The sequence below is a fragment of the Scyliorhinus canicula genome, chromosome 17 (assembly GCF_902713615.1).
Source record: "Scyliorhinus canicula chromosome 17, sScyCan1.1, whole genome shotgun sequence".
NCBI classification, from domain to species: domain Eukaryota; kingdom Metazoa; phylum Chordata; class Chondrichthyes; order Carcharhiniformes; family Scyliorhinidae; genus Scyliorhinus; species Scyliorhinus canicula.
The window spans coordinates 20,888,656-20,915,142 of NC_052162.1; the positions used below are offsets into that span (position 1 = coordinate 20,888,656).

Genomic DNA, 26,487 nt, shown 5'->3' on the forward strand with positions numbered 1-26,487 from the left:
TAGTTGTGAGTGTCATTCAGTAATATCTGCTGGAAGATGCATTTGTACGGACATTAATCAGGGGAAGATCATGCTCAATATATGATGAACTGTTCAAAAGCCAGCTTCTATTGGCTGCCCATGCACAGACATGAGGACCAGCTGTTTTAACCAGGTTCTGGAGGTATTGTGAAACCCTTTGAATTGTATCGGAACAGGGCTTAGGATCTGCTGAAGGGCAAAGGAGAAATTATATTAGGAGAAGCTACTGGTGGCGTTGTATCTGGCTTGCAGTTTTCTGTTTTTGTGATGCGGTGGAAATGTAACTGAATGAAGTTACTGACCACCAGAAGCCAATGTAACTGCAAAATGTCACTTCAGTACAGTCAGCCCTCATGTCCTATTTTCACACTCAGGACCAGCAGATATGGTTCCACCTGAAGAAGCACCAGGGACCTTAAGATCATGTTTTGTGGCCTATCTGTCTCCGCCGGCATCTCAAGACCAAGGCAGAAGGTAAGCTTGGGAAAATTCCCTTCCAGTGGGAGAGCACATTGAGATGACACCGCCTGGTAGAGGCAAATTAAACTTGTGACCCAAAGTAGTTGGTAACAGGTATTACTCGCAACCATGAAATCACTGAGGGGGTGTAGACATTGATCAAATGGGATTTTAAAAAGCTCATTTGCATGGAATTGCACCATGAACAGAATTAATTTTCCATCAAAATTCTTACAGGCCTTTAATGTTATTGAAATGCTGATCTCCCAGTGTGTTATGCTGTAATACTATTAATGTGTATCTGTTTTAATAATAACCCTATTGAATTAGAAATTCATCTCATTGCTTTGGCACCATTGCAAATAATCTAACTGACAAGTATATGGAACCCCAAAGGCATTTCAGTTCCTTGGGCCACCGAGCGCAACGCTTGTGCGAGATCAGAGAATATCTGTGGAGAAACAAAGCGAAGATCTGGGCACAGGTTTCCCTGTCGGCTTCCAGGGCGCTGTCCTTAGGCTCCAATAGGGATCAGTAACCTGCACTGTGTCGGGAACGTTCACTCACCTGGCTTGAAGGGCTGAATTGCCTACTTCTGCTCCTCGTTCCTATGTGATGTTCTCTAATTGGCCACTCAGGGGCAAGAGGGCAGACTCTGGCCTATTAAGGATGGTGGGTGGGCTCTCTAAACTGAGGACCAAAAGGAAGCCGTCAAGTACTGATGAAGCATTAAAAGAGGGCACTCTATGATGGAGGTGATCTCTCCGACTATTTTAAATACAATGGGCTGGATTCTCCGATTTTGCGGCTACGAGCGGAGGAAGAGTCTGGTCTTGTGGTCAAACTGTTGGCGCCGCCTCTGCACCGATGCTCCGCCCGGTGGGGGGCTAGCAGCCGCGTCATGAAAAGTCCTCGGCTTTACCTCCAGAGACGGACGGAGAGAGGGCGGGTCCGTGGCCGTGCATGCACTAGGCAGAGAGCTGCAGCGGCCGCGTCGTACAACATGGCGCAGGCCACACGCTGTCCTGGCCTGCCAGAAAATGCCCCCACTGTCACCCTCCTCACCACCCTGCACCAGTGCCCCCAGCCAGCCTCAGCTGAAGACCCCTCTGCCAGCGGTACGGCTCCCCCCCCCCCCCCCCCGACCGTGGCGGCGCTGGACAGAGTTTGCAGACGCCGTGCGAGGTCCCCAAAAACTGAGATGCCGTCAGGAAGTCGACCCATCGGGGGCGGAGCATTGGGGGAGGGCCTCGGGTGACGTCCTGACGCTGTCCCAATGGCGTGCATCGTAATCAGCGATTATACCGTTTTTGAGGGGGCGGAGCATCCGATTTCACTGTAAAAATGGATTTTCCGGCCAATCGCCGAACACGATTTCGGCGTCGGCAATCAGAGAATCCCACCAACATTTTTTTTAAAACCCTTCGCATGGTGGCCTGTGGCGACAGCTGAAACCAGGCAGGCAGGGCGGGCCTCTAAGCTTGCCTACAGTGCTAACCCTCTCCCTGGCCTGCTACAACATAGCCACCAACAGACAGCTGGATTGCTGGATTCAGCTGGACAGCTGAAACCAGGCAGGCAGGGCGGGCCTCTAAGCTTGCCTACAGTGCTAACCCTCTCCCTGGCCTGCTACCCCCTGGTGGCCACCAACAGACAGCTGGATTGCTCCCCCATATCTCCAGGGACTAGAGGCCAACTGGAAAATGTCAGGGAGCACAGAATCATAGAATAGAATCATAGAAGCCCTACAAGTGAAGATGGAGGCCATTTGGCCCATCAAGCCTGCACCTACCCTTCGAAAGAGCACTCTGCTCATGTCCACCCAGCCCTATCCCCGCAACTCCATGATCTAACCTGCACATCCCTGGACATTAAGGGGCAATTCAGTGTGGTGATATGATTTGCATACCTGTCTGCCATTGGGGCAGAACACCGGCTTACCATTGGCCCTGGTCGGTCATATGCCTCTCGACCGATTGGTCGAGAGGCTGAGTTAACCACGCCTCCTTGCCGAGGTATAAATAGTCAAACGCCCGGCGGTCGTCCATTTTATTGTAGACAACCGCAGGGCTAAGTTCTAGTTTATTAAAGCCTAACTTTTGTAAAGCAACTCGTCTCTCGTGCAATTGATGGCACATCATTCAGCATGGCCAATCCACCTAACCCGCACACCTTTAAACTGTGGGAGTAAACCGGAGCGCCCGGAGGTAACCCATGCAGACGCAGGGAGAATGTACAAACTCCGTGCAGACAGTCACCCGTGGTTGGAATTGAACCCAGGTCCAGCAATAAGTCTCCATGGAATATAAATCGGGTCACTCTGGGACACACCTTTTGGACTTGACTTCAGGAATGTCGTAAAAGCCACAAAGAATAAATGGGAGTTTTTTTTACCATTTGAATCACTTCAACCAAACAAACTGGAAATAAATATTGAAGTTACTTTGTCAGATGGAATGAATTTAGTTGTTGGCCTCAGTTGCCCTGCGTTAAATTCCATTGAAAGTCAGATCAACTGGTCTCAGTTTGTGGTTACGAGAATGTTGTTCTCATGCACAACCTTTAAGATAATCTACACAGATTCCATGTGAAGCCTTTCATAGAGCTGCCAGGATGTCCAGCCTCTTGGCTACTAGTACTATTGCTCACAATATGTCCACATGAAAATAATATCTGCCACGAAGTTTCATCTGTTGCTCTGATTTAGGTTTAGCAGGAAGGCCGATGGTGGTTGGTCTCAGGGGAAATAATGATTCCTCTTTCTATTTCACCACCATTGCTGACAGTCCCCTCGATTTGTCCTGATCTTCTCAAGCTTCAAATTCACTGGGTGCGATCTACCTGCCGCGTTGCGCCTGAATGGGAGCGAGGCGCGGCTGGTAGATGCCAGGAAAGGCCTCGCAAGACATCACAATCATGATCCTGCACGCAATGGGTGGTGCCCGCGTTCCAGGGTGGCAGGGGAGCCTCACCGGGTCCAGTGTCGGTTTCTGCTCACTATCACATTTTGGTGCCTCAATTTAATGGCACGCTTAAGCAGGAGCACGACGAGGCCATTAAAGCGTGGGAGAGGCCGGAATCAAGAACCGTGCCAATCGGTTTGCTCCCAATGGCGAAATCGGGATCTCGCCCGAGCGTGGTGAGGAGCCACTAATCACCATATAAGCCCAATCTCCACACAATTAATGGGAGCGATCCCCTATCTAAAGTCTCCCGTAATCTAACCGACTCCCAGCAAGTGGTCACGCAGATGCAGATTAGTACTCCTTTTAAAACCCTGAACCTGGCAGAAGGGCTGCTGCCGGACCCGAGGAGGTGAGTAGCCATTGTCGCCCACCGGCAAAGTGCCCGTGGGCACTGCCTCCATGTGGCTGAAGGCCATTGCGAATAAGGAGTTAGCCATCGTAGTTAAGTGAGCACTTCACACACCCCAAGTGGATTTCCTTGGCCGGCGTGCCATGTAACATGTGGCAGTTATTGTCCAGCATCCCAATCAAACCATGCTGCCTGGACACTGAGAGGCAACACCTAGGACGCAGCGATTAACATCTGAACAACCAGAGGCTGGGCCCCAGTACTGGGGACATCTCCGCAACTAGAGGGTGGGTTGTGCACCGGGGAGGGGACTCGTGCCCAGTTCGGTTAACGTAACGTGCAGGTGTCTGGGGTACAGGGTCCGAGGTCCGGTGAGGAGTCACCCGATGAAGGAGCTGCGCTCCAAAAGCTACTGATTCCAAACAAACCTGTTGGACTTTAACCGGGTGTTGTCAGACTTCTTTCTGAACTTCAAAGCCGCAGGATCATTCCAGGGCATCTCACTAACTGCAGCCCACAAGTGCATCTGTGAAGTCACAGATGCCCTGGTGCCCGGGCAGATAACTCCATCGACTTTGACTTGGACCAAGCCCAACAAGATGCAGGATTGTCCGTCATTGCCTGGATGCCCCAGGTCCAGGGGGTAGTGGATGGCACGCATGTTGCCTTGCTCTCACCGTCCGTCTGGGAGTGCCCCACATCAACAGAAAGGGATCCAATTCCCTGAACATCCAGCATGTGTGCGACCACCACCTGAAGATCATGCGTGTGTGCCCGCTTCCCCGGGTGTGTGCACAACAGCTACATCCTGGGGCAGTCAGACATCCCTGGTCTCTTGTGTCCTGTGTCCTCCACCACCTGGCACAGCAGTGGGGCAACATGCTGGAGGTGGAGGGAGAGGAACATGTGGCCACCTCCGAGGAGGACGAGGAGGCGCAGGGCCAGGAGTGGCTGGAGGACGAGCCCAGGAAGGACCCTGAGGACCACCCAAGATCACCGGTTGGCTCATGGTGGATAAGGCGTACCTGCTGAGAACCTGGCTGATGATGCCAATACGGAGATCGGTGACCGATGCAGCGACCCGATACAAGGGAGTCTGGCAAACCTGGAGGGCCGGGGAGACCCTTATCTTCGCCCACTTCACAGAAGATATAGCCTTGTCCATCGTGCTGCCTCTCCCTGACCCCACCCAATTCTCTGCAAACCCCCCCCCCCCCCCCCCCCCCCCCCCAACAACGCACCATCCTTTACCATCCCAGGGTCTGTGTTACATCACTGCAGGGTGATAGGGACTGTCAGCGAGTCATGTTTGAGGGTTGGGGGCGTTGGTGGGGGGGGGGGGGGGGGGGTGTATGATGATAACCCGCAAAGAGCTGAGCGCTGGGAAATTTTCATTCAATGCCATAGTTTGACCCCTGCCTGTCTGCTGAGTGTTCCCTCTCAACCATCACCTGATTGTGGTGTGCCGAGGTGGGGGGAGGTTGGGAGGTGGTCGAGCAGGAGCCCATGACTGGGAAGATGGAGCATGGAATTGGTGCTCAGCCCATGTTAGACCACTGAAGGCTACGCTATTGTTCATTCTGGGGGGGGTGGGTGGTTTGGGAAAAGTGGAGGGGTGCTTGGGGAGATGGGATGGGGGGAGGTCGGGTGTCCGGTGCAAACTCCTTCGAGCGGCCCTGTGGAGGTCGTTGACCTTCTTGCGGCACTGGGTGCCGGTCATCCTCGTGATGCTGCTTGAGCTGAAGGCCACTGCCATTTCCTCCCAGGCGGTGGTAGCCTGTGGCTGACCTGGACCCCGGGGGGAACAGGGTATCCCGTCTGGCCTCAACCACGTCTCGCAGTCATCCCAGATCGGCGTCGCCACAACGTGGGGATGGTCTCCATGGCGTCATGGTTGCGAGTGGAGTTATGTTGGCTGTGCAGGAGCGGTTCAACTGCTGCTGTCACGTGTTAGCGGGCGGCTGGCGAGGGCGGTCCCGGGCGAATCAACTGGCAAACCATGTATTTGCGGCGTGAATCCTGTGGGGACTTTGGAAGTAAACCAATTAATGTTTAATCGTGGTGATAGCCTCGCTGGACTGAGAATTGGGAATCTCACGGCTGTTCCCCCTCCCTAGCACACTTGGAAATGTTTTGTTTACATTGGGCCCAGATTTGTAAGTGTGGGCTTGACCAGTGAGAAACTCCCCAGAGCCCAAAAAGGTAATCGAGTGTGGTTAGATAGCAGTGAGGAACTCACCGACAGAACTGGGGAGCACCTCCCAGCCAAACCTGCCTGAAATGACACTTTCAAAACGTTCCCATAGATCGCACCGACTGTTTTAAGTGCTCTTCTTTTATCTTTACTACAAAGAAATTGAGACTCATTGCGTTTCCCACACTTCTAATCTGGGAAATTCCTTAGCTGCCTTCTGCCAAAAGCCTGCACGTTTTTGAAAGAAAGAGCTTAGAATTGAGGAAACACCTTTTATGATGCTTTACAGACAATTATATCAAGAATATTCTTGATATTCAGTGACCATTGGAATGGTGTAATTGACCTCCTCAAGGGCATTTAGGGTTGGGCAATAAATGCAGGCCTAACCAATGAGGCTCACGTCCCTTGAAATAAATAAATAAATAAATGAAATGTGGCAATCAGGCTCCCACAATCAACAATGATCAGATAATCTGTTTTCTTGACCGTTTTGGTTGAGCAATAATTATGATGTCACAGGGCAGCCTGGATGGAACACCTATAATTTCCACATGCCCAGTAGCCAAACTGTGGAGTGGAAAAGTTCACAAACCGCTCTGGTGAAAACCACAGGACATGAGAAGACGTGATTCGCAGAGGTACGAGCCTGCATGGCTGATGGAACAAAATTAAAGCCTGTGGTAACTTCACAAATGTAAAACCGTGCCAAACATTGCGTTCCCTGCAGGCCATTGCGTGCGTGTGGACGGCGGAGGCTGGATGAATGAGGATGGAATGCAGCCGTGAATAATGTGTGAAATGAACATCTCGGTAGCTGATGGGCATCATTTTTCACCCCTCCATTCTGGTACCACCGAAGGCAGCCCCCACCCGCCCCCGTGGCGGGACCCCTGGGCGGGTTTGCTGATGGTGGGGCGGGTGAGCAACAGGAATGACCATTGACTTCGGCAGGACCAGAGGATCCCGCTGACAGGAGGGTGGGGGGGGCTGGAGAATAGAACATAGAACAGTACAGCACAGAACAGGCCCTTCAGCCCTCGATGTTGGGCCGAGCAATGATCACCCTACTCAAACCCACGTATCTATCCTATACCCGTAACCCAACAACCCCCCCCCCCCCCCCCCCTTAACCTTACTTTTATTAGGACACTACGGGCAATTTAACATGGCCAATCCACCTAACCCGCACATCTTTGGACTGTGGGAGGAAACCGGAGCACCCGGAGGAAACCCACGCACACACGGGGAGGACGTGTAGACTCCGCACAGACAGTGACCCAGCCGGGAATCGAACCTGGGACCCTAGAGCTGTGAAGCATTTATGCTAACCACCATGCTACCGTGCTGCCCCTAATGTGGACTGTGGAAAATCGTGGCCTATGTAAAGAACGCAGCTCATTAATGAGGGACGTATTCAGATCCCATACCATTGATGGCCGCCTGCAAAACAATAACACCCTTACTGCAGTTATACTGGGGGGGCGAGGCGTTTAATGTCCATAATTCAACCTTTGGACGTGTGCCTGAGTAAGTCATTCAAGGATCATGTTCGCGCTGAATGGAATAGGTGGATGGTTAATGGAAAGTAAATACTCATGGCACTCCACTTGGTATTTTTGTGATTTCATGATCAAATTGTGCGATGCTGACAGTACACCAGGTGCCATCAGATCATGACAAAAATGCAGACTATCCAATTGCATGGATGGAGAGAAAGGTGAGTTGTTGCGGAGGAATGACTCTGAAAGCAATCGTGCCACATCTGATCCAAAATGGGACCCTAATGATGATGCCACAGCCAACGTGACTCCGAATAAACTGAATGAACTCAATATGTCGGGTGTCAACCAATTTGATCATTTGAAAATGCTTTGATTGTGGAAAAAGTTATCCTCGTACAAATAGTCCATTCAATAAACTGTGAAATCCTGGTGTCGTGCTTCTTTATACTACTTTCAAAATGGTGACCGCATCACCCACGCCAGCCGTTTTTTGAGGTTTGAAGGGTTGATTTATCTGCTGCAATCTCCAGTATTTTAAATGATTCATTAATTACTCTTGAAATCTGTTTCCACAGCGCAGTTACTTGTCCTGCGTTATCTGGTCCTCCATCGCCAGAGTATCGTCAGGGTGGCACATCTGAACGACAGCTGCTGAACCACACATCTGGGGGCATTGACGGCTCTGCCGGTTGCCCACCCGTGGGGACTTCAAGTTGTGGGATGGATGCTGGGCCCCTCCCGGGGTGTGGCGAAGATGCTGGAGTTTCATCAGGGGGAGGAGGAATCTGCCAAACACCCGCACTGCACTGCGCCTCTGTGACCCGCTGTCGGCAGCAGCATGTTCCAGTGGAATGCACGGAGCTAGATCTTCAGGAGTATCTGACGGATGTGCGGTGTGAATGCCCAGAGTTGGCACAGGAAACCGCGGCACGCTCCCTGCCCTCGACAACACAGGAAGGGCGAACTACAGCATCCCGTAGCTTTGAACCTTGTCTTTGTATAAAGGGACCTTGCACGAGGGACCAGAATGAGAAGAGAACAGAAGAATGCTTCAGCAGTGGGGATGGCAACTCTCGACATCACAATCTAACGACTGGGAATAACTGGGTAAGTTGTTGGATCAATTACAATGTGCTTATTGATGTGATTTGGTGTCTGAGGCACTTTTACAAATAATTGCAGATTTGTTTCTTGTTTTCGCCTCTTAATGTAATTTTTCTGATTTTGATCTTCCCCTTTCATGCCAGGCACCACCAGCCCCAGCTGAGAAATGGGCACACATTAATGAACCTCTGCTGTGCAGAAATAGCGGAGCTTCTTTTTCTGTCCAAGTGTATTATTATTCTCCTCTCACTCGAGAAAGCCACAAAGGAAGCTGTACAAATACTGAGTTACGAGAAAAAAAATGAGTGTTCTTGCGAGAACTGACAGACAAATATGGACTGGCCACTAATTTGTGGAGGCTTAAGTCAAATTGTGATCTCCTTGCATCGGATTCCAGGGTTTGGGGTCTAATTCCTTGATTCCATCAATTTTCTAATGGCTGATAGCAACTGCGTAAATCAAATTCTGGGTTTGAGATTATGGGATTTTCCTGGATTTTTTTTAAGTACTTTTATTGAGGTTTTTCATTTTAGCAAATAATGCAACAAAACCACAGGAATGGGACAGCTCAGCACAAATTAAAGGTGTCAACATATATGGATACAGAGGGGGAAAGGAGAACAGCAATATAATCATTGGACTCAATCTAGGGCCTCTGTGTGCACCACCAGAGAACAAGGAAGAAAAGGGTACAGCCATGAAAATATGGTGAAATGGTGCGCACCTTCGCGCACGGCAATTGCTCGTAATGACCACGAGAGTTCAGGATACATTTTTTTTATTTTTTTATAAATTTACAGTATCCAATTATTTTTTCCAATTAAGGGGCAATTTAGAGTGGCCAGTCTACCTATTCTGCACATCTTTGGTTTGTGGGGGTGAAACCCACGCAGACACGGGGAGAATGTGCAAACTCCACACGGACAGTGACCCAGGGCCGGGATTCGAACCCGGGTCCTCAGCGCCGTAGGCAGCAATGCTAACCACTGCGCCACCGTGCTGCCCCAGGATACATTTTTCACAGCATGTTCGAATGCGCACCAGAATATATCTCCCTCAACTCCAGAGGCACCAATGACACACGCAACCTCCTCTCCTCAGATAACAGACCCCCTGTGCCTCTGCAGGAGCCAATCAAAATTCTTAAACCCCACCATAACAAAAATACAAAGAAAATAATAATATTTATTGTTACAAGTAGGCTTCCATTAACACTGCAATGAAGTTACTGTGAAAAGCCCCTAGTCGCCACATTCCAGCACCTGTTCGGGTACACAGGGAGAAGTCAGAATGTCCAAATTACCTAATACAGTAGTCCCCCTTTATAACGCGGGTGTTGGGGTCCAAGACCCCAACACCCGCGTTGTAACCGAGCCGCGGATATCCACGATGGGGGTTTTAAATTTATTTAAAAATCTATGCTAGCGCTTCCCATTGTGAGTCTACGGGGGGGGGGGGGGGGGGGGGGGGGGGGGGGGGGGGGGGGCGGGGGGAGAGGTCAGACCCCCGTAGACTCACAATGGGAAGCGCTAGCATAGATTTTTAAATAAATTTAAAACCCCCATCGTGGATCCAATTAAAATTTCAGCGGCCGGCTCACTTTGATCCGGAGAGAAGCTGCTCTCAGTGAAATAATCAGCCGGCCGCTGAAATTGACACTGCCCGCTGCTCTCTCCCTCCAATCCAACTTTTAAGTTTTAATGTTTCTGATTGGAGGGAGAGAGCAGCGGGCAGTGTCAATTTCTTTTTTTTCCCTCCGGCTTGCCCCCTCTCCTCCCACATCCTCCAACGAGACCCCTCTCCCCCCACACCCTCCGGCTCGCCCCCTCTACCCCCCAAACACCCTCCGGCTCGCCCCCTCTCCCCCCCCAACACCCTCCGGCTCGCCCCCTCTCCCCCAACACCCACTGGGCTCTGTCTCCTCCTCTCCCCTCCCCCCCCACCCCACCCACCTTACACCCTCCGGCTCGCCCCCTCCCCCCCCCCTCTCCTCCTCCCTCCCCCCCCTCTCCTCCTCCCTCCCCCCCCTCTCCTCCCCCCTCCCCCCCCTCTCCTCCCCCCTCTCTCCTCCCCCCTCTCTCCTCCCCCCTCTCCTCCCCCGTCCCCCAACACCCGCAGGGCCCTCCTCTCTCCCCCAACACCCGCAGGGGGTCTCCCCCACACCCGCAGGGGGGTCTCCCCCACACCCGCAGGGGGGTCTCCCCCCCACACCCGCAGGAGGGGTCCCCCCACACCCGCCCCCCCTCCTCTCCCCCCCCAACCAATAAACCAAGAATATTCAACCATGTCTAAAATCTCAGCCTCTCAGGATGTCCCTAATAAGCACCTTCAAGAAGGAACATCCCGAGCATAAGGAGTGTCACAGCAGCGGACTTGGCCCAATCCAGCACACTCTGAAACACAGGGGTGAACACCCCCAAAACAAGACACCCACCACCCAGCCGGTCCTGCACCTCATTAACTGTGGTGATACGCATCACTGTAGTTACACAAGGGGTTAATCAACATCACACCCACCACGTGGATTGTAGCAGACTGGTTCGTCAGTCTGAGTAGCTATAGAAGGATTAACAGTAGAGGCGAATCCGAGTAGGAGAATTGTAAATAGTTTAATAAACGTGCTGAAGTTATCTCCACGTCTGAACCTTCCTTTGTCAGAGTGAACATCAGGGAAGCAGCTTATGCTACGCCAAGAGCATAACAAGACATTAACCACAACCAGGGCAGTGCACCAACCCACCGACACCAGAGAAATCACACCAGTCTCGACCGAGGAGACCCACACCTAAGAGAAGAAATAAGACAACCCCCTCTCCTGCCCCCGGAACGATAAGAGGACTACACTTAACCAAAACAGGACTGATAACAGCATGTTTCTCACACAATTGAAGAGAATAAAAAACCCTATCTCAGGAAGGAAAGCCTGAGTAAACCCTCGAACATTAGACACATACCAGCACAGTGTGCCATTGCAAGAAGGATATTAGGGGACAGGGCAGCACTTCTTCAACAGCAACAAAGACACTGCCTCTCCATGGTGCACCCAATCACATCAAAGAAGGCACTCTGGAAACCACTATATGAGACCACCTGGAGGAGGGCTTCTAACCCCCCCCCCGGCACCCATTAAGCCTACCCCCCCCCCCCCCCCCCCCCCCCCAAGGTGAAGAGCTTCGACAACACAAAGGCATAGCATACAGACTCTCACTTCAACAAATCAAACGAGAATAAAGTGACCACACCCTGGCCTGCACCACCGCTCTTTTCCCCCTACCCCAATAGCCCAAAAATGGCAACCAAAAAAAGGAATCGAAAGGAAACCAGAGTATCTCTCCAGGATAGATACTCTGCACAGGCCCTCCAAGGAGACCAGTGCGGATTCTCCCAAAAAAAAAATTCAAACATAAAAGTGGATATCTGATATAATTAGCTCTAACTGGGGACTATCCCAATCCAAACCCTACCACCCACCTCCACACCAATCATCCACTCCATCACCATGGCCCCGCTCCACTCATCTTCATTATAAATGAGACAAGGGGTCTCTAAAATGCACTCCCCTCCCATGAATACAAGGATTGCAGTGCATCAACAAAAAGGATAAGACTGTGACAAACCACATCCCACCTCACTGATTTTTAAAAAAAAATTAAATTTAGAGTACACAATTCATTTTTCCAATGAAGGGGCAATTTAGCTTGGCCAATCCACCTACCCTGAACACCTTTGGGTTGTGGGGGCGAAACCAACGCAAATACGGGGAGAATGTGCAAACTCCACACGGACAGTGACCCAGAGCCGGGATCGAACCTGGGACCTCGGCGCCGTGAGGCAGCAGTGACCACCTCACTGATTCAATATGTTTTTTGTTAAAGCAGGATAACAAAACGACCCTTTCCCTCATACTCAAATATCACATATGGGCAGCACGTAGCATTGTGGATAGCACAATCGCTTCACAGCTCCAGGGTCCCAGGTACGATTCCGGCTTGGGTCACTGTCTGTGTGGAGTCTGCACATCCTCCCCGTGCCTGTGTGTGTTTCCTCCGGGTGCTCCGGTTTCCTCCCACAGTCCAAAGATGTGCAAGTTAGGTGGATTGGACATGATAAATTGCCCTTAGTGTCCAAAATTGCCCTTAGTGTTGGGTGGGGTTACTGGGTTATGGGGATAGGGTGGAGGTGTTGACCTTGGGTAGGGTGCTCTTTCCAGGAGCCGGTGCAGACTTGATGGGCCGAATGGCCTCCTTCAGCACTGTAAATTCTGTGATCTAATATCCTTGGCAGGAGAAAAGACAACAACATGAAATCAACAGGATAATAAAAAGGAGATAAAGTCCAGGATTATTGATGAACTGCAGGATAATAACGCCATCTGTGCCGCTTGGAAACCTCAAGGCCTAGGCCATGACCGGATCGTTGAACAACACTCAGGATCTCTCAAAGGTTCCATCGAAAGAAGCATCTTCACTTCCGTCATGCTGTCACCCCACGGCCCAGGCAACAGGGAACCTAGATGGTCAGGGAGAGGGGGGGGGGGGGGTGACTTGACATGATCAGCCATCTCAAACCCCTCACGACGAGCATCGAGGGCAGGACAGCATAAGACCAGTGGTCGGATACAATGTGCTCCGTCGAACCTTCGCTCAAGGATGCTTTGCAGTTTTTCACAGTGAACTGCAAAACCATGCACCACGGAGTCAAGATCATCATTCAAAATGGTGGTCAGCATCCCGATGCCGACAGCACCCCTGAGGCGCGGGCTCGTTCACCAGCTAAACCGTGACTACAAGCTGGGCCCCACCCCAATCACCTCAGTCAAACGAGGATTCTCTCTGATTCAACTCAGATCTTCACCATCTAATCCGACTCGGATCGTCAGGGCATGTAGGGCAAGATATGTGTCCCAACAAATCATGGACTGTGCATCAGAATAAAGTGAAGGATGGAAAGACGAGTGGAGCTAAAGGTCGCAAAAACGCGGCCGCTCCCTTGCAGACCTCACGTGATCCCCCCTTTTCCTGGATTCTTATTGCTGTTTTGTATTCCACAATTGTGAAGATGGCAAATCAGTGGCCTTGGAAATAATACATTTCTGCACAGCACTCGGAGCATTCATGAGCTGCTTGGAACATAATTGTGATTTGTTGAGTTCAGCGGAACAGGATTAAACAAGGTTACGTTGATATCCTGCAGTATTTTCTCTATTGCCTTTGAGTTCGGGGATAACTTTCAGACTTTTCTTTTGCTGCAAACGTTACTTGGGGTTAGCCACCTCCCTGAATCGGGAAGAATCCATGATTGCGCAAATTACTCCTCGTCTGTTGGGAAGAGTGGCTCAGTGAGCTGCAAGGTTCTTTCTTGTTCATTATTGCCTTTGTTCTTATAATTGCACGAGGGTGATGTTTCCATTTTCACACACTGTTTGACCTTGTAACTCTGAGTCATACTATCAATGGAACTTGGTCAACTGCCCAAACTTGTTACATTTGTGAACTGTTGACAGTGAAATTTATGATCAGTTACAGTGACACCCGCTGCAACCCCTATTTTAAGTGAATGAAGCTGCATTATTAGCGGTGACCTGTGTTTTTAAAGCAAAATAAGACAAAATCTCTTTGTGAGTGGCAGTTGGCAGACCTGCAGAGAGCATGGGCGCCAAATGTCTAGACATCTTAAAAGCTTTGACCATTGGAAATAAGGTCAACTGTGTTTTCCCACTGCTCGCCAACAACCTCTCTCCCTTCCTATCTCTATCCTAATTATCTCCATTTTATTCTTTTTATTACCTTGATTTTATTGATGCTGCTTTGTTGTTCCTTTTTGAATTTTCTTCTCTTTCTTCCTCCTGTGCCTCGTTGGACTACAATTTCTAAATCCTCTGATCGGTGGGTCCGGTCAGTTCATCTGCTGACCACTCCAACCTGAGCTGACTGTGTGGCCGGGTTCTCTCCCTCTTGCCTCTTTCAGCATGAATGATGACCATGGCGGTGAAAGGATGCTACTCTCCATCCTCTTGTTGTGGGGTGGTGGTGGAGTAATGGTGTTGTCACTGGACTCATTACCCAGAGTAAGGCTCTGGGGACCCAGGTTCGAATCCCGCCACTGCAGATGGTGAAATTTGAATTCAATAAAAAAGAAATCTGAAATTAAAAGACTAATGATGACCATGAAACCATTGTCGATTGTCGTAAAAAGAAAAAACCATCTGGTTCATTAATGCCCTTTAGGGAAGGAAATCTGTCGTCCTTACCTGGTCTGGCCTGCAAACGACTCCAGACTCTCAGCACTGTGGTTGACTCTTAACTGCCCCCTTAAAGGTAATTAGGGATGGGCAATAAATGCTGGCACAGCCTGCGATGCCCACATCCCATGAACAAGGTTTTAAAAAATCTGATCGATCGCAACCTGTTGTTTAAGACGACCTAATTCTTTTGGCACCAAAGTTCATGCTTAGGTTTATTCTCGGTGAATAAGCGAGCCCACCCTTTTGTTTTCTGCTAATAAGAGCACACTTTAGGAGTCGGCATCAATTTGTACACAACGTAGATTTGTGTTTTATTCAGGTTGTGATTCAGTGCATGGATCAGACAGGCAGTGCAGATGATGTGCAGGAGTCTAAGGCATGTTCAGAGCGCAGACTGTGAATGCAGAATGATGGACAGAAATGCGTTCTCCTACAAAAAGGTCGAAGTACGAAGCTGGTTTCAATAAAAAGCTGTAACATTTGCACATTCATTAAGTAACTGTGCTGCAGCGAGAGAATTTGGTGTTAGTGAAAAACTGGTGCAAGAATGGAAGAAGAAGAACTCCTCTCTGAAGAAGATGCCCAAGACCAAAGGCGTTTTGAGAACAGACCTGCCACTGGTTTGAACTTGAGAAGCATGTCGCTGAATGGGTCCTCAGAATGGTTACAACATCACCAGGAATGAAATAAAGTGTATCTGCGTTCAAGTGGGGCAAATTAAACCCTGAATCCAGTAAGGATCTCAGAGCAACAGCTCATTGGTGTAGTTGCTGTTTGGAATGAAAGTGTCTTGTGTTGACACAGAAAGCCATGTCCACTCAATTTCCAAAGGACCTCGGCCAAAATTCACAGAGATTCATCATCAGATGGTGGCAAAGACACGAGTATCCGTTATGTTACATATGGATGAAATGTCCATGGATTTTGAATTGCCAAGCAATCAAACTGTGGAGTGGAAAGGTTTGAAAACAGCTTCTAGTGGAAACCACAGGACACGAGAAGATCAGGTTCACTGTGGTACTCGCCTGCATGGCTGACAGAATGACGTTGAAGCCTGTAGTAATTGTAAAACCATGTTTAAATTCCCTGTGGGAGATTTTGTCCATGACAATGGTTGGATGAATGAGGAAGGTGTGGGTGGCACAATGGTTAGCACTATTGCTTCACAGCGCCAGGGACCTGGGTTCAATTTCCGGCTTGGTCACTGTCTGTGCGGAGCCTGCACGTTCTCCCCATGTCTGCGTGGGTTTCCATCGGGTGCTCCGGGATCATAGAATCATAGAATTTACAGTGCCGAAGGAGGCCATTTGGCCCAACGAGTCTGCACCGGCTCTTGGAAAGAGCGCCCACTTAATCCCACATCTTCACCCCATCCCCATAACCCAGTAACCCCACCTAACCTAACCTAAGGGCAATTTAGCATAGCCAATCCACCTACCCTGCACACCTTTGGACTGTGGGACCTCAGACAGGTCCCAAAAGACGTGCTGTTAGGTGATTTTGACATTCTGAATTCTCCCTCTGTGTACCCGAACAGGCACCAGAATGTGGCGACTAGGGGATTTTCACAGTAACTTCATTGCAGTGTTACTGTAAGCCTACTTGTGACACTAATAAGAATTATAGATTACTATATGTCTTTGCAAAGAACATAGTCCATTAGTGTGGGGCATGTTGAAATCCCAAATAATCGACGGGGTGTCGGCAAAGAAATAACACCCACACTGCAGTTACACCAGGTGGTCTAACCTTTGTGAGACTCAACAAGCTATTCATGTATCATATTCATGCCAACTGGAATGGCTGTATGGATAATAGAGAAGAAGTCTTCACCAGCATGCCGTCCCACCCGATGTCTTATCAAATCATAGCCATCGCGTTGTTCAAAAAATACATTTTGAATTATGAAAAATGACATAGGTAGTTCGTATTAAAACAATAGGGCACATAGAACATACAGTGCAGACGGAAGCCATTCGGCCCATCGAGTCTGCACCGACCCACTTAACCCCTCACTTCCATCCTGTCCCAGGAAACCAGTAACCTCTCCTGACCTTTTTGGTCACGGTTTACTGAATTAATTAATTCCAGAAGGATATCTTTAACCCCTATCAGCATGGATTAAGAGCCAATGCCTTCAGTATTCGTCACAAAAGAGTACATCAAATTTATCCTGAGTCACTTTGGTTTTGGTGTCATCATAAGGATCCACTCCTGATCCAATTAGGTGCTTTCTGATTCAGAATCATCCCCCCCCCCCCCCCCCCCCCCCCCCCACACACACACACACACACACACACACACACATAATAAATAATCTTCCTCTCCATCCATCAAAGTACCTACACCAACACTGGCAGTTCATGATTTATTCTCGGCATAAGTCGACTTCCGTTTTGAAAGGACTTTTTAAGGTTGATTTATACGCCTTAATGTACAGTAAATTTCACGGGAGTTTGTTCTGTAGCTTGGTGACCTTTTCGGAGTGGAGAGGCTTCTTGGGCCAAGCTCTCAAATCTCTGGGGCAATCTTTTTCTAGGGTATGCTCATACGTTCAAGAACCTAAAACCATCTCCTGTGTGGACTACAGATTCAGATTATTCAAATAATCATTTGATTATCTATCTAATTCACATCTTTTCTGTGTTAGGTTGGTGATGTACAGGACCTGTCCACCAAGCCTGTGAACTGACTCAAGGTGAGGCTTTTTCTATTCCATCCTCTTTTATTTCTCTTTCTCTGAATTACTAACCATCTTGGGAGAGGCTCGAGAAAGGAAAATATTTCAAAGTTTAATTGCTTCAGATCCATCACTGAACACGATCTGAATTTGAATCATCCTCTCAAAAACATCCACTTTCCCTTGAGACCAACCACAAGACCCCTCTGCCATATTTAATTTTGGATCAAGGGGGCATAACTAACCCCTCTGCCCCATTCCCCTTCATTTCTGTCCAAATCTACCCACAGTCATTTTTACTGCTATAATTGCCAATATGGGCCGGGATTTTCCACTTCGCATCTTATCGGTCGTGATGGCAGAATCCCGCGAAAGACCAAGAATCCCGCGAAAACCTTGACGCTGATGTAAAGGTGTGAGACAATAGTCCCCAACCCCCCACAACACCTCCCAATCAATAACTTAATGGGATTCCTGGCATTGAAAGTCAGGATCTCAATCATCATAAATTTGATTCCAATTATCAGGCCTCTACACCTAATAATCCTCCACCCCCCCCCCCCCCCCCCCCCCCCCCAGTCCCCCATCTCCATTATATCATCCATTCAGGTTTGCACGAGGGCATGCTAATGTGGATTACGACTTGTCTCCCATGACGTGCTGGTGGGGTTCAGGTGAATTAATCGCTTGGGGTGGGGGGTGGAAAGAGGGTCCTGCCTGGCCAGTATTGGCGGGGGGGGGGGGGTATTTTTACTTTCGTGTACCGGGCTGCCTTTAAAAATGGAGCCCCAATCTTTTAAGTAGGTTGCTGGCTGGGCTGGCCCAAATAGAGCCCATCCCGCCAATGTGACATCATTGCCCACCCTCCCTTGGATATTATTTCTCCCAAGTTCCTAATGATACGGCGGAGAAAGCCGCAATTGGGCCCGGCAGCTTCAATACCGCTCCCCCCCCCCCCCCCCCCTACACTGCCACACTCTGCAAAAAGAAAAGTTAAATTTCACCATATCGCCACAGCAGCAAGGTCTGCCGTGAGGTATATACCACCCTTGAGGAGGTCAATTGGTATGTTGCTATTAAAGATTAGCATTTCTTCACCTGAATTATTGTCTCCTTGACCTAAACATTGGGAAGACCATCATTTTCAATCCCTGACACCAACTCAGTCTGCTTCCACAGACTCCATCCTTCCCCTTGGGCTGAAACAGATGGTTCACACACTCCATGGGGTGAGCTGTTCCCATCTCGGCGTTGCCGACTTCCACCACCCTAACATTCACCATCACTGTCCACGTCTCAGTTTATCTCTAATTAAAACTTAATTTGTCCCTCTGTCAGTTCCAAATTCCTCTCATGCCCTCTTGACTAACCATCCGCCCTCTACCCTTTCGTAAACGTCAAAATTATTTTGCCGGTATCTTACGGCACACCACGTTCCACAAGCCCATCATTAATCTACAGTGGTTCCTGATCATCTTTGTGCTTCAATCCCTCCAGGGATTTACCCCTTCCCATCTGACTTCATTCAGCCTGCTTTGAGATGTGCTTTCAATAGTCCAAGCTCCACACACTAATTCCTTCCCTAAATTAATTTGCCCCTTCACTGCCACAAGGACGTCCTTAAAACCCACCTCTGGCTCAGCGAGCATTTAATCCAAGCATCTTTTGAATGTTTTTCTCTGCTGAGGGTATTAAATAACTGCAAGCTACGTTTGTTATGTTTGGAGAATGAATTGCCTACAAGCATGTAAATCGTATAAATGTGTGTACTTCTAATGCAATTAAAAAATTACACTCAAGTCTTTTCGAAAGTTTTCAATGAGATTTATTGTTGTGACTTAGCAGCGTCCATCACCTAAAAAGGAATAAAAGTTACTTACAATTGCTTGTGAAGTTGCTTTGAAGTACCATAGCTGTCATTCACTGCCAGTAATGTCCGACAATCAGCCAAGAGATAATTAATCAGCGGATTTATTTCTTGGCAGCATTTGTTGAGCGAGAATTGTTGGTCAAGACATCCTAATTCTCAGTATGTGTCAAGGGATTATTAATTTCCGGAAGTAGGTCTCATCTGAATTGCAGAGCCTCCTTCGGTATTCCACTGGAGTGCCACAGAATTATCGAGTGGGTACAGCAGGCGGAGAAAGCTGTTTAGCCGCTTGAGCAGACGCTGGCTCTTTGCAAGAGCAAATTAGCTTGTCCCGCTCCCCTGTCCTTTCCTCGTTGAGCTGCCCCCTTCAGGGGTGGCACAGTGGTTAGCACTGTTGCCTCACAGCTCCAGAGACCCGGGTTCAATTCCAGCCTCGGGTGACTGTCTGTGTGGAGTTTACACTTTCTCCCCGTGTCTGCATGAGTTTCCTCCGGGTGCTCCGGTTTCCTCCCGCAGTCCAAAGATGTGCAGGTTAGCTGAATTGCCCCTTAGTGTACTAAAGGTTAGGTGGAGTTACTGGGTTAGGGGGATAGGGTGGAGGCGTGGTCTTAAATAGGGTGCTCTTTCCAAGGGCCGGTGCAGATTTGATGGGCCGAATAGCCTCCTGCAGCGTAGGGATTCTATGATTCTAGCTGCTTATCCAATTCCCCTATATAAGTCATGAATCAGCCTCTGCTATATGCTTGGGCAGTGTATTCCAAATCATAGGCATTTATAGTGTGTAAAAAGAAAAATCTTCTCTCTTACTGCTAAATGTGATAATGATGCCGGCGGCAGAAAGAGAGGCGGAGATTGTGGTGGCATTGGATGCGGAGAAGGCCTTTGACAGGGTTGAGTGTGGGTACTTGTGGGAGGTGTTAGAGAGGTTCGGGTTTGGGGAGGGGTTTATTAAATGGGTGAGGTTTTGTTTTTAAAAATTTAGATTACCCAATTATTTTTTCCAATTAAGGGGCAATTTAGAGTGGCCAATCCACCTACTCTGCACATTTTTTGGGTTATGGGGGCGAAACCCACGCAGACACGGGGAGAATGTGCAAACTCCACACGAACAGCGACCCAGAGCCGGGATCGAACCTGGGACCTCAGCGCCGTGAGGCAGCTGTGCTAACCACTAGGCCACCGTGCTGCCCTTAAATGGGTGAGGTTGCTGTACGAGGCCCCGATGGCGAGTGTAGTGACAAACGGGAGGAGGTCCGAGTACTTCAGGCTCCACCGTGGGACGAGGCAGGGGTGCCCCCTGTCCCCCTTGGTTTTTGCGTTGGCAATTGAGCCTCTGGCCATGGCGCTCAGGGAGTCGGGGAGATGGAGGGGTCTGGTGCGGGGTGGGGAGGAGCACCGAGTGTTGCTTTATGCAGGTGACCTGCTGCTGTATGTAGCAGACCCAGTGGGGGGAATGCCGGAGGTGATGGAGATTCTTGCTGAGTTTGGGAGTTTCTCGGGCTACAAGTTGAACCTGGGCAAGAGCGAGCTGTTTGTTGTACACCCGGGAGATCAGGAGGAGGGGATTGGTAGGCTCCCGCTAAAGAGCGCAGTGAGGAGTTTTAGGTACCTGGGGGTTCAGGTGGCTAGGAGTTGGGGGACTTTGCAAAAGCTTAATTTTACTCGGTTGGTGGAGCAGATGGAGGAGGAGTTTAAAAGGTGGGACATGCTGCCGTTGTCGTTGGCAGGTAGAGTACAGTCCGTTAAAACGACGGTGCTCCCGAGGTTTTTGTTTTTGTTTCAGTGCCTCCCCATTTTCATTCCGAGGGCCTTTTTTTAGGAGGGTGAACAGCAGCATTCTGGGATTTGTTTGGCCGCACGGGACTCCGAGGGTGAGGAGGGTCTTTTTGGAGCGGGGCAGGGATAGAGGGGGCCTGGCGCTGCCCAACCTCTCTGGGTACTATTGGGCGGCTAACGTCTCGATGGTACGTAAGTGGGTAATGGATGGGGAGGGGGCAGCATGGAAACGGATGGAGATGGAATCTTGTGGAGGCATGAGCCTGAAGGCACTGGCAACGGCGCCGTTGCAGCTCCCTCCAACAAGGTACACTACGAGCCCGGTGGTGGCGGCTACCCTCAAGATTTGGGGGCAGTGCAGGCGACACAGGGTGGAAGTGGGGGGCTCGGTGGAGGCCCCGCTGCGGGCGAACCACCGGTTTGTCCCAGGGAACATTGATGGCGGGTTCCTGGGGTGGCACAGGGTGGGCATTAGGAAGTTGGGAGACCTGTTTATTGACGGGAGGTTTGCGAGCCTGGGTGAGCTGGAGGAGAAGTTTGAGCTCCCCCCGGGGAATATGTTCAGGTACCTTCAGGTTAAGGCGTTTGCTCGGCGGCAGGTGGAGGGGTTCCCTTTGCTGGCCCCGCGGGGGGGTAAGAGATAGGGTGCTTTCGGGGGTGTGGGTCGGGGATGGGAAGGTGTCTGACTTCTACCAGGTGATGCAGGAGGTGGAGGAGGCATCGGTAGAGGAGCTGAAGGCTAAGTGGGAAGTGGAGCTGGGGGAGCAGATTGAGGAGGGGACATGGGCGGACGCCCTGGAGAGGGTGAACTCCTCCTCTTCATGTGCAAGGCTTGGCCTCATCCAGTTCAAGGTACTGCACAGGGCTCATATGTCCGGGACGAGGATGAGCAGGTTTTTTGGGGGTGGGGACAGGTGCATCAGGTGTTCGGGGAGCCCAGCGAACCATGCCCATATGTTTTGGGCATGCCCGGCACTGGAGGGATTCTGGAAGGGGGTAGAAAGGACGGTGTCGGGGGTGGTAGGATCCAGGGTCAAACCAGGCTGGGGACTCGCGATATTTGGGATTGGGGTGGAGCCGGGAGTGCAGGAGGCGAAAGAGGCCGGTGTTTTGGCCTTTGTGTCCCTAGTAGCCCTGCGAGGATCTTGTTGCAATGGAAAGATGCGAGACCCCCAAGCGTGGAGACCTGGATCAATGACATGACGAGATTCATTAAGCTGGAGAAGGTCAAATTCGCCCTGAGGTGGTCGGTACAAGGGTTCTTTAGGCGGTGGCAGCCTTTCCTCGACTTTCTGGTTCAACGATAAGGAACTAGGTCAGCAGCAGCAGCAACCCGGGGTGGGGGGAGGGGGGAAAGGGGGGGGGGGGGGGGGGGTTCATGGGGGTATTGTTTATGTTAATTTAATTATTGTTAATTTATTTTGTTGTTTATTGGGTTGGGGGGGGGGGTTCGTTATATGCGTTGTTATGGGTGCCGGGGGGTGTTTATTATTGTTATTATTATTGTTCTGTTATACATTTTTCAAAAAATTTCAATACAAATTATTTTAAAAAATAAAAATCTTCTCTTGCCACTGTTGGTCCTTTTGCCAACCGCTTTAAATCTGTGCCCTTTCATTCTCAACCTTTTCACTAATGGGAACACTTCTTCTCTCCATCGACTCTGTCTGGACTGCTCATGATCTCAAATGCTGCTATCAAATTTATTCTCAGCCTGGTCTTCCCTAAGGAGAACAAACCCAGTTTTCTCCCATCTGTCCTTGCTACTGAAGTCCTTAATCCCTGGGAATATTCTCATAAATCTTAACCACCTCTAAAAGCTTCACATCTTGCTTCAGTAAGCCCAGAGGTAGATCTAATACTCCAGTCCTTTGGAATAGCTGACGCGGTGCTTTGTGAAGGTACATCATAACTTCCTCAATCAGCCTAGATTATGAGCTCAGGTGCTGGTATGATGTTTGAACTGACAATGTTTGCCCCAGAAATGTAGTAGCTCTATCTACAAATTGATGCTGCCAATTAAACCGGTCCTCACGATCTTGCTTGTCAAGAAATTGCCAGATTTCTAAATCTCCAGCTCCAGTGACATATTTTGGGTTAATTTTTCTAAATATTAGATTAGATTAGAATTAAAGTAGAACATTACAGGCCCTTCGGCCCTCGATGTTGCGCCGACCTGTGAAATCACTCTAAAACCCATCTACACTATTCCTTTATCATCCATATGTTTATCCAATGACCATTTAAATGCCCTTAATGTAGGTGAGTCCACTACTGTTACTCTTGTTACCATCTTGTTACTTTTATGGGTTAAGGGGGATGACGTTTCATTGCTGGATCTTAGATAAATGACACGATCAGGTTTTTCTTTAGCTGAAGGAGATTCTTGGAGGGTTCTCACAGTGGAAGGAGGTCTTATCAAGGGCTGGTGCAGATTGTGAAATTAAAGGAAAGGAAAGGAGGTAAAAGATGCAGCAATGGAATGCAAGTGTGGAAGATCAACATTGTGAAATTAGGAGGGAATGAAAGGGAAGACAAAATAAATGAACATAGGGAGTAATGGGTTTTCTTCACATTTCCTGCTCTCCTGAAAACAAGATGACTTTTGATTCCGAATGAAAATGCTGTCTAGCTACTTTGATGCTGATCTTCTTCTGTCATGCGTGTGTGTAATTTCAATATTAAATTGTTGCTGTTTTTTGCTGTCCCGTTTTCAGGTGTGCATGTAGCTCCTTCCGGTATTGGTCAAAGCTCGGCTACTCAAACTGAAAATCTGGGGAACATGAAGAGCTACGCCATTCAGAAAACAGGAGCTCCACAGGAAATGGTGAATGATGTGAAAGGGCTCGTGACTTCTTCAGCGACCTTGGCCCATGTACCCTGGCAGTGGTTCCTGAACTTCTGAAGACCCTTTACCAACTGCAGCATTTTGCTATCTTAGGTTGCCTCTGCAATTCCATTTAGAGTACAGAGACATGGACGTAATGGACATTGGAGCAATTGACTTTTGGTTCCATTTTGGGTGGCAAAGATGGTGCTCCATTTTAATTCCTTGCTACTATGGTGAGGTAATAGGATTTGGAAGCCTGGAGGGATTTCCATAATTTACTATGAACCATGAGGACAAATTGATCCTTAGCAATCCAGGTGATACCACATCTTGTTCAGGAATGTGCATTATCCATTTAGTCAATCAAATTGGGGATTGTTACTGAGGCTGTATTTCCACCTACGCTCTTCCTGCTTTCTTTCTGTAATGGGATTACTTTTAAGAAGATGTGGTCATACAACTTTTTACCTATGTTATACATCATTAGCTCGACAGTACAGTATATACTGGCGGGCACAGTGGTTAGCTCTAGGGTCCCAGGTTCCATTCCCGGCTTGAGTCACTGTGTGTGGAATCTGCATGTTCTCCCCGTGTCTGCGGGTTTCCTCCGGATGCTCTGGCTTCCTCCCACAGTCCAAAGATGTGCAGGTTAGGTGGATTGGCCATGCTAAATTGCCCCTTAGTGTCCAAAAAAGGTTAGATGGTGTTACTGGGTTATGGGGATAAGGCGGAGGTGTTGGCTTAGGTAGGGTGCTCTTTCCAAGGGCTGGTGCAGACTTGATGGGCTGAATGGCCTCCTTCTGGCACTGTAAATTCTATGATTCTTGAGAGAAACTCAATCAAAATACCATAGGGCAGACATTTCTGTGATAATATGAGTTAAGTTTCCATCTGGGGGCAAGTGTTAAGAACTTTACTTATGAAGCAATTATCTAGAGGAGGAACTAAATATTATGTTCTAGCACTGCAGAATTTTATCTTCTGCCAGGTTTTAACAATTGAGATCAACAATTGGTTTTCCTGTACATGCAACAAATTTGTTAGCATGAGGCATTTGCACGATATTTTTTGTTACTTCTGCAATGACGGTTGAGATTGAGAATCTTTGATGTAACTTGTTGGATTAGATGGCGGTTGGTGAAACTTCACAGGGTAAGAGTTTTATGTTCTCCAATGTTCTATTAAATGAAGAAAGCCTGGTCAAAGCGTGGCCACGATTTCTTACCCCTTGTTAGAATATCCAAACGATGATCTCATGGCTGTCTGATCCTGGGAGAGATATTGGGACGGTAAAACCAGACATCCACCACTCACTGACGATGTTAATGACCCACTCTATCTGAAACACAGGGATTGAGTTCATTTAATGTGTTTGAGAGGTCACCTGTGTTTCCAGCACCGCTGGGACACCCATCTGAAGGGTGGGGGAGAATTCTGTTGCAGCATTTTGCCTCGCTCCTCCTGCGCACCAAGGTTGGGAAAGAGACGGTGATTCCTTTAGTCGCTGAAGCTCTGGAGTAAACCCAGACCACGGAACTTTCCCCTTCCAGAGCTGACAGGCATCGCTAAAGGCACCACCAAAGGGAAACGCGTCAGACGATATCCCAGCCAATTCTGCAGGTGGGTGGCCATTCATCAACCACCCCTCAAAAGTGCCATGTTTCTGACAAGACTGAACTCGAATTAAAATATTGCCAGATTCGGGTTCTACCTGAAGTTGTGCCTCTCCCCCTGCCCACCACAGCTGCCATTTGAGCAGCGATCCTCGTTCCAGTCTTGGGCTTGAATTTTATGGCAGGGGCCCGACCCATGTCATCCGGAGACCTGTCATTTTATGCTCTAATGAGCACTGATTGGCAGCAGGAGGGACTTCTGCCCTCACTTGGAAGGAAGCCCCGCCTTGGTAGCTGTTGGCCAAACAGTTTGGCTGGCAACTTTCCAGTCCATCCAGGAAATGCACCGCTGTGGCCGGAAGAGGCACTGTAGCACCATGCCCAGGACTAAGGGCGGAATTCTCCCTTGCCTTTGCCGGTGGGGGTCAATGGTTTGAAAGGGGGCAGGGTGGTAGAATTCGGCAGAAGGCCCTAATATCAATTTTATAAAAGCGTGAATTTGCCGTGGGATCTGCCGTTGGTGTCCACCATGTCCAATTGGAAGTCCACTGGGGGCTAGTGTGGAAATGATTTGCATCAAAATCAACCAGAACCTTCCAGCCATGTCCAATTCTCTGAGACACCAGCGGGAAAACATGTCGGTTCAAAACTCGCCTCGAACAACACGGCGTCCAGATGTTGGGACTCACGAAAAATACCTGCAGCTGCGTCCGGAGTTCGAGAGGCAGCCAGCAACTCTGAACACAGGAACACCACAGCAGAGGGTGGAAGGAACATCTATGGCTGCATCTTCCATTTTCAGTGGCCTGGAGGGGGTCTATTTTCCAGCCTCATAATGTCCCTGAATGTCCACCTTTTTTTCTTCAGTAATGGGCC

The 26,487-nt window shown here is 49.3% G+C and overlaps 1 protein-coding gene across 2 annotated transcripts in view; it reads left to right on the top strand.

The window, feature by feature from the left end:
- Positions 1-24,578, top strand: part of LOC119951185 (tumor necrosis factor receptor superfamily member 19-like) — a 50,954-nt gene extending 26,376 nt beyond the window's left edge. The window contains exons 8-11 of one of the 2 annotated variants that reach the window (XM_038774207.1): positions 396-495; positions 8,070-8,601; positions 17,493-17,540; positions 23,886-24,578. In XM_038774207.1, the coding sequence (XP_038630135.1) occupies positions 396-495; positions 8,070-8,601; positions 17,493-17,534 (674 nt within the window). In that variant the 3' untranslated portion in view covers positions 17,535-17,540; positions 23,886-24,578. The remainder of the gene's footprint in view (positions 1-395; positions 496-8,069; positions 8,602-17,492; positions 17,541-23,885) is intronic. The other variant, XM_038774208.1, reaches the window with a different exon arrangement.
- The last annotated feature ends 1,909 nt before the right edge of the window (positions 24,579-26,487 follow it).